The following is a 9,114-nucleotide window of genomic DNA, read 5'->3' on the forward strand; positions in this document are numbered from 1 at the left end:
TGACTTGGTAGATGCAAGGAGAAGAATGGCAACGGGCACCCCAAGCCCCCTTCAGACCATGCCTTGCCAGCCACTTTTTTGAGTCCAAACTTCTTGTGCCTCAGCAGATCTAATTGTTTCTGTTTTTTAAGTTCTGCCCAGTTTCTAAGTCCTTGCCTGAACACTCAATATTGCCACCACAGTTAAAATCTCCTGCATGCGGGTGGCTTTCTGGTTGGGATCGAATAGGGGGATTGTGAAGTCAGAGTTCTCCCCTGGTCCACCTGCAGTTGGTGAGCTGCTGGGCCAAGGGAGAAGACCCCCCACTGAAGGGATGGATCTCTCTCTCAGTGCTCAGTGGCCCTCAGTCTGGGCTAAATCTCTCCTCTGCAGGGATTACTCTATGAGTGATTCAGTCTCTACTTCTCTTCCCCTGGTCTCTCCCGTGCCTTGCCCGGCAGTGCCACAAGCGGCTGTGAAGGTCTGTTCTCCTCTGGATACCCAGCCACCCCGCATGAGTGGCTGTCCGAGGAACTGTCTGCCTCCAGCCTCAGGGATGCCCAGTGCCGTGTGGCTCCCCGCTGACCTGTCCGCCTCTGGTCTCACAGCCACCCCGCCCACGAGGCTGTCCACGGAGCTGGTCATCTGTGGACTCGAGGGTTTCAGCCAGCCCAGCGCCAAGCCTCTGGATGCTTTGTCTCTGGACCCAGCACTCCCTCCCCTAAAGTCTCACTCACTCACTCAGGCAACCATGAGACTGCTGTTGATAAGGGGTCTGTCTGCACACCTTCGTTCTTGGAGACCAGAAAGCTGTGGCTTTTTAATTCTTCTCAGTTTGATATTGTGGGTGGACGGAGGTAATGGGGCTCCTTACTTCTCTGCCATCTTGCTGCTCCCCCCGATAGCATTGAGTCTTAAAGTGAAATGTAATTAGAACCAGATTCTATATATTAAGATACAGATCTCTGCAGTTTGTTAATATAGCATCATGGAATTTTAGAACACAAAGAGGCATTACTGTTACTTTCCTGAATCTGACTATAATTTCATAGGTCAATCAGCTATTTGTCTTAAACTTCTAAAGGTATTCTTTGTGAGTACTCCATGCCATAGACTCCTATGCAGCAATTCTGTTAGAGTTCATGTTGGTCACAAGTTGCTTCTTCAAAAATCAGAATAGTAGTTTGTTAGTTGTTAGCCAAATTTCAACTAAGAAGAAATTTAATGGTACCAGAACACACACTTGAATTCTGTCTCAGAAAATTATACAAATAGTATCAGGCATTCTAGCATTTATTGACAGTTTTTTCCATTTTAATATTTTCTCCTCATTTCCTCAATTAATCTACTAAGAATTTAACACTAAGCTTATTATTAGAGATGATTTACACTGTTTCTATAGCATTCCAAAGTAGAACATTAGATGTCCATATTAAATTCCAACAAAATTGTAAGGGAAATCATTTCAGCACCTCTCAGCATTCTCACAAGGAATAAGGTGGTGGTGCCTGTTCTGCAGAGACTCTCTCATAGGCAGGTAGAGCATTGGGAAGCTGTGAGAATGAGAAAGGGAGAAAGGCTTGTCAACAGTGCTTATGTTTCCGAGAGAGGTTAGAGTTAATGGTTAGCATCATAATTATACCATTTCTCTGGAGAGAAACTTGGAAGGATCCATAGGCCCCCAAAATCTCAAAAACTTATTTAAACCTGCATTATCTTTATCAGTAGAAGTCCCAAGCCCTAGCTAGTGAATTCTTAAACACTGTTTTTAAAGCCATTATTATGCATTACATTTATACCACATAGATACATTCTTATAACTGTGCTAAATACCAGTGCTATCATTAGTACAGCAAAAATGTGTCAGGCCTTTATTGAATGCCCACTACTTTCAAGACTATTTTCATTGTTTTCATGTTACAGGTTAACTGAGGTTAAGTCACTTGTTCAAGGTCACACAATTTCCCAGTAATTTGGCTCCAGAGCCCATTCTCTTCACCATTATGATATACTACATCTATGCTGGTGATGTCCAATAGAAATAGAGTATTCCAAAAATTTTAAATTTCTAGCATCCACATTATAAAAATAAAAAGAAACAGGTAAAATTATTCTTTTTTTTAAATATTTTATTGTCAAATTGATTTCCATACAACACCCAGTTCTCCTCCCCACAAGTGCTCTCCTCCATCACTAACACCTCTTTTCCACCATCCCCCTTTCCCTTCAACCCTCAGTTCATTTTCAGCATTCAATAGTCTTTCAAGTTTTGCATCCCTCTTTCTCCCCAACTCTGTTTCCCTCTTCCCCTCCCCCTGGTCCTCCATTAGGCCTCCCCTGTCTTCCTGAAGTAGGCCAGGCAGAGGACAGAGACCATGTGTTTGCACTCATAGGTCTGATAAAATTATTCTTAATAATTTATTTAATCCCACATATCAAAATATCATTCCAACCAGTAATAGATATAAATATCATTAATGAATTATTTTTATTTTTTCCTTTATACTATTTCTTTGAAATCTGGTATGTGTTACAGCACATTTTAACTCAAACTACTTTGTTTCAAGTGTTCCATAAGCACATGTGGCTACCCTGTTGGACTGCACAGCTCTATACAATTAATAACATGCTTTTTTTCCTCCCATAGATATAGCTATATTCAGAAAAAGGCATATATACTAATAACGTATCCTTTGGATCTTATACACATAAGATCATTGACCATAAAAAATGTGGGTCCAAGAGGACACAATTTAAGGCAATTTCTGTGTTTCCCCATTTTTATCTTTTTTATTATTTATTTTTTATTATGGTAAAAATATATATAACATAAATTTACCATCTTAACCATTTTTAAATGTACAATTCAGTAGCATTAAGTATATTCACATTGCTCTTGCTTTTTAAGTTGGAATAATTTTATCCATTTGAGTTAAAAACAGCCATGCAAAAACATCAAGATATAGGATCTCAACCTACCAAAGGTTCACAGTTATTCTCTTGAAAAGTCAGTTTGCTGTCCTGGTGACCAAATCCCTCATGTGGACATCTCCCTGTTAAGGTACTTCGAGTGCCAGGGTGAATGCTTTTATCCTGAAATGTGCATGCATGAAGGTCAGTGGTTGAGAAAAAATAATTGAGTTCATTAAAGAAAAGAGAAGGAAGTTTAAATTTTAAGAATGGGATTTAATTGGGATGCCTGGGTGGCTCAGTTGGTTGAGCATCCAACTCTTGATCTGGGATCAGGTCCTGATTGCTCAGTTTGTGAGATGAAGCCCCACATCAGGATCTGTGCTGACAGCGTGGAGTCTGCTTGGGATTCTTTCTCTCCTTCTTCCTCTACTTCTCCCCTCACCCTGCCTTTCAAAATAAATAAATAAATAAACTTTTAAAAAAGAAGAAGAATGGGTTTTAATCTTGGTTCTGCTACTTACCTACAGTGTGTTTCAGGCTAGTGGTCACTTTGCCTATCTGAATTCCAGTATTTGCATCTGTAGTATGAAGGATAGATACCATATGTTTGCATTCATAGGTCTAACAGGAGAGACCTGGCAGGGGACCATGGGGAGAGGAAGGGGGAAAGAGAGCGGGGGAGAGTGAGGGACACAGATCAAGGGAGACTACTGAATACTGGAGACGAACCATGGACTGAAGGGGGACGGGGGAGGGGGTGATGGTCATGGTGGGGGGCACTTGTGGGGAGAAGCACTGGGTGTTATATGGAAACCAATTTGACAATAAACTATTAAAAAAATCAAAATGAAAAAAAGAATCACTGAAGAGAGGCAGGGAGGTTATTGCATAATTAAATGTGGTATTTAGTGCACTATTTTACATAATTTTGCCTAAATTTCTTAGACTACTGATCTCCAGCCAGCTTTTCAGGAAATATGAAAGTCTCAAAGCAAGATTTTAATATTAATTTAAAAAATAAGGTCACCTGGGTAGCTTAGTCGGTTAACTGTCCGACTTCAGCTCAGGTCATGATCTCATGACTCATGGTTTTGAGCCCTGGCGTCAGGCTGACAGCTCAGAGCCTGGAGCCTGCTTCGGATTCTGTGTCTTCCTCTCTCTCTGCCTCTCCCCCACTCATGCTCTGTCTCTCAAAAATAAAAATAAACATTAAAAAAGAGATAAATGACATCACTTTTAGATACCATGGAAATCATAAAATTTAAACACAGCTCTATCTCGTAAAAATTCCAGAAATTCTACGAATCACAGATCTAGACCTGGAGATGTTGTAGGTTGAACTTAAGGCTTACTAAGCAAAATGTTCACAGTGCCTGAGCTTATGACATTAAAGACTCTCTGTTATGGTTTAGTTGAATTTAAGTTGGGAGTGTTGAATCAGAAAGGAAAAAAAATGATTGTATTTTTGTCTGGTAACATCAAGCCAGTAATTGTGGACAGTTAGGAAATGGGACCAACATATTGAATTTGTAGAGCTTTTACTCCTTAAAAGACTAAATCATTGTGTGTTTTTATATACAAAGGTAGAATTAAATAAATATATGGAAGAAAATATATATTAAATAAAAACTGACATATGTCTTATTATATTATATGTACCTAAGTGTAGAATAGAGCAAATGAGGCTCAGAGAAGTTAAAATAAGACAATAAGACTAAATCCTGATGCCATACAAGTGGGTGATTGCTATGGGTCAGGCACCGGAGGTACAAAGTTGAGTAAGAAATATTCTCAGTCCTAAAACATAAATGGAGGAAAAATAAGGGGTGGAGGAGGCAAAAAATAGATAACCAATTACAAACCAATAATAACTTTGTACTAGAGGCACAAATGGAGTTCTTTGGCAGAGAGCAAAGTCCCTCCCTAATCTTTTGTGGACAGCCACAGAGAGGTGTCCTATGAACGCAAGGTCCACCCATAATCTCCTAACCCAAGACTTTCCTATGGTACTTGGTTTGGAATCTTATTCAGACTCAGAAACCTCCTCCTTTCCACTAAATGTCAACACACTCGATGGATACTACTACTCAGTGGCTGTGTTGGCCCCAAACTTTCCCTTTCATGATTTATATTTGGACACTCTGGCAAGATGGGCATTAAGGAAAGGGGCACATGAGACTGCCCAGACTTCCTGGCAAAAAGAAGAATTCAAAGCTATACTTGTTACCTTCTCCTTCCCTTCTTCAGACTGCTGAGTTCCAAACCTCACCAACTGTCCCCTCCATCACAGAACCTTTTCGTCTAAATGAAGTGTATGTTGAATGAGGAATGGGACTTTTCAACATCTTTTGTGAAGATATATTTTTTCTATAATGTATCAACCCAGAAGTTTTTAGATGTGTAATAATAAAGGAAGAGAAGGAGAGAAGTGTGGAGGGATAGAAAAAGACAGAGTGGAGGAGGAGAGAGGGGAAGGGTGGGGAAGGAAGGAGAGGGGAAGGGAGAGAGAAACTGCACTGTCCTTTCATTCCATTGCTCACTATGGAGAGAGGCTTTGGATGCTTAAGAACTAAAGTGCTACCTGGCTTTAAAATGAGACCTGTAGTTCTTATGGTTTAGAGATTCAATTGATGTTTCCCATTTGTGGAAGACACTGCTGCCCCAGGACTGGACTGTGTGATTTTTTTTTAGCTTCTTGTTCATGTGGGTAAAGAAAAAGTTCTGTCAAAACCACATTGGCCATTAAATGAGAATGGACTCTATTAAAAACCCAGTAGTCCTTTGTGCTGCTGAGGGGTGAGTAGTTTCCTAATTGTACTTATGAATGCCTGGATCCTAGGCATGCTGAATTGCTTGGTATAGCAGAGTTAGAAGAATTCGGAACTCCCAGGCAACCTGGGAAGAAAGGGGCGAGGCAGCAAGGTGAGATGAGCAAGCCACTAAGTTGAGGAATAGAACCAGTGAGAATTCCCAGAGGATTGATAAGACGTGGAGCATCTCACATGCCATTGTTTGCTGTGCAAGAGGATCAGGACCTCTGCCCTTGCACACCACAAACTATCAGTGCTCAGCTACATACCAGCCATGTGCTCAAGTTTGCTGTGAGTAAAATCAAAGAGATGGGCCAAGTTTCTGTTTGGGGTTCATGCCTAGGCAGAAGCAAAAGAAGAACTGAAAGAAGTATAAAGAACCAGAACCAGAAATGAGAGCTAGAGGTGATCATGAGAATATTATCTCATTCCCTGGAAATTCAATGAAAGAAAGGAAAGGGGGTTTTGAGTCCAGAGGGATTCAGGCAATGGAAACTTTACTAACCCTCAAGCTTCTGTATCCACTTCGTCTTCTACAATACCAGCAGCCAATGAGCAGCAAAATTCCCAGGACTACTGTCAGAATTCCAATCCCTGCAGCCCTGGACAAAGAGAGACAAATCCATCTGGACAGAAACCTTACTCCACATTACGATGAAACATGCATCAATCTTCTATCTTCACGGGTTTTTCCAACCCAGAGTAACACTCCCCAGGCCTGAAGTAGTTTCCCACTCCATACCACACTGAACATTCACCAGGCCTCCAGTATCTGTAACCAGGAACTTCTTTAGGAGCCTCTCAGGTGTGTGCCCACAAAAGTAGGGCTCCCTGGCATGACATAAACACTCAAGTTCCAGGCACAAGAAGTGCAGTAGTAACTGACCCTTACATGAATGAAGTATTTACTGAGGCTGAGTTATCTTTTCTTTCCATCAGGACTTGTTTAAAATATTTTCCCCAGCTATTAGTCCAGAAAAAGAATTGATAATTAACATTGACTTAAGACCTACTCTAAGCCAGATATCATGATAAACACTGTACATATACTAGATTATTTAATTCTTACAACAACCCTGTAGGGGAGGCATTGCCTATCAACCCCATTTCACAGATGAGGAAATAGATTCAGAAGTTAAGTGCCTTGCTGATGTTCATACAGAGGTAGCACAAATGGAGTAAGGATTAAAACCTGAGTTTATCTCATTTGTGTTTGTGTCTTTTCTGCCCCAAACTTGCCCTCTCACTCCTTGCCCATGATTAATATATTCATGTTCAAAGACTCAGCACAACCCCTCCCAGAATGATGACAACCAATCCTGGCTTTTCTCATAAGTAGCCCTGCAGTGGTAATCAGCAGTGTGCTTATCTGTCCCTTTTAGGAAAGGAGCTCCCAAAGGAGTTTTTTGGTTTGGGGGTTGTGTTTTAATTTGTGTCCTCAGTGCCTAAGAAGTGTCAAGCACATTGGTGTTTCAAAAAATATTTCTCAAAGATGGATGGATGGATAGATGGACAGTTGGATGTATGGCCAAACAAATTAATAAAAAATGAACAAATGAATTATGGGTGATTACAAATTCACATCTGCAAAATGAATGAGCCATTTAATGTCGTAAGATAACTTTATAAATATGTGGATTTGGGGCATAATGCTAGCCCCAACATCATTATTTTTACCCATTTACAATTGGAACTAAAGACCTGAAATACCATCCTTAAAGATTCATCTTTCCTTTGTCCTAACAGCTTAATTTTGTTACTTTCACCTCTTTGGGTCATTGACACTCCAGTAAGAATGAGGGAATCCACAACTTTCCACAGAGCAGGTTTTGACTGGGGACAGAGAACATACTGAAGAGAAGGAGAAAGTATTTAAAGTGGCTACTGAAGATTTAGGGCTGGCACATTCTGACTGAAGGGGTGGAAGTAGGACTTGTGGAATTTAGAGGCCCCCAAGATGCCATAGCCTAGGCCAGCTGTTAGGATATGTATCTCATGTTTACATTGCTCTAGGCAAGATACTATCTGGCCTCTGTTTGCTTCAGGAATCTAGTTTAAGATTACTGAGCCAGATGGGTCAGTGTTTGTTGCTTGCTCTGTTCTCACCTGAGTGACCTGGAAAAGATATTTCAGAATCGAGCTGGGACTAGAGCCTTGGGGATGCTGAGACCAGAGGCCTTATCTCTCTAGACTGCTTGACTGCCAAGTCTGAGATGCCAACTGCTCTTCAGAGCCAAGAGACTCTAAAGATGTTCAATAAGAACCTCTCAACTGGCCGGGCATGGATTATTAAACGATAAAACAAGGAGACTCAGTGCTGGGGAGAAGTGTATGAGCTAAACCTAGAGCAAGGCTGTAGCTTCACTAAGAATGATCTGCTCCTCAGCAGCAGGATGCAACCTGGGTATCTAAGCCCACTTTTTGAGCCCTATGTCCACTGGCCCATGGGAAGCATTAGTTACCACAGAGGCCCTGGAAACAGTGCCTGAGGCTGTGCTTTACCTTTATAATACTCTCAATTAGCTGACATCTGCCTGATTTTCTACATCATAGCATGGTCAAAGTGGAGAGTGCTGTGACTTGCTAAAGAAAGGCTCTGTAGAGCTGGGTAATTTATAGGAGACTGAGCATTGAAGGTAAATCAAGGTATAGCTGAGGCTTCTGGAGAAATCTTTGGCCTATAACACCTACCTGACCTTCTCTTTCTCAAGGCTGCTAAGGCATCGAGTCTCTTCTATCTCTAAATAGGATGGATGACAGTGCTGGATAAAATCTCTGACCTAATTATGGAGGCCAGTCCACCTACTCTGTGGGTCATGAAGCTGAGACCTGCCAAGATTCATCACCATCACCATCACCTTAGTGGCTTCTGTGCCATTCATTCAGCACTGATTTGTGCCATGTGTTGTGCTAAGCACCTCACTTATAGACTTTTATTTCATCCTCACAACTGTCTTCTGAGGTAGATAAGATGTTCATGTCACAGCTGATCTCCCTAACATTTTAAGGTGGTAAAATGACCAAGGCTGCACAACTAATAAGTGACAGAACCAGCATGCACAGTGATGGGCTTAAGATACATAAAAAGTGCCTTTCCTCACAAAAACAGACACATGGACCAATGGAATAGAATAGAGAACCCAGAACTGGACCCACAAGTATATGGCCAATTAATCTTTGACAAAGCAGGAAAGAGTGTCCAATGGAAAAAATACAGCCTCTTCAACAGGTGGTGTTGGGAGAGCTGGACAGCAACATGTAGAAAAATGAAATTAGACCACTTTCTGACACCATTCACAAAAATAAACTCAAAATGGATAAAGGATCTGAATGTGAGACAGGAAACCATAAAAACCCTTGAGGAAAAAGCAGGAAATAGCCTCCTAGACCTCAATCGCAGCAATTTCTTCCT

The 9,114-nt window shown here is 41.1% G+C and overlaps 1 protein-coding gene across 1 annotated transcript in view; it reads right to left on the bottom strand.

Annotated features, from left to right (window-relative positions):
- Window positions 1-1,463: 1,463 nt before the first annotated feature.
- The window catches only part of MLANA (melan-A), a 10,177-nt gene continuing 2,526 nt past the window's right edge, over window positions 1,464-9,114 (bottom strand). Inside the window, exons 2-4 of the mRNA XM_029919669.1 lie at window positions 6,208-6,304; window positions 2,959-3,072; window positions 1,464-1,532 (exon numbers count right to left, since the gene is read on the bottom strand). Coding sequence (XP_029775529.1) covers window positions 1,464-1,532; window positions 2,959-3,072; window positions 6,208-6,304 — 280 coding nt within the window. The remainder of the gene's footprint in view (window positions 1,533-2,958; window positions 3,073-6,207; window positions 6,305-9,114) is intronic.

This window comes from Suricata suricatta, chromosome 13 (assembly GCF_006229205.1).
Source record: "Suricata suricatta isolate VVHF042 chromosome 13, meerkat_22Aug2017_6uvM2_HiC, whole genome shotgun sequence".
NCBI classification, from domain to species: domain Eukaryota; kingdom Metazoa; phylum Chordata; class Mammalia; order Carnivora; family Herpestidae; genus Suricata; species Suricata suricatta.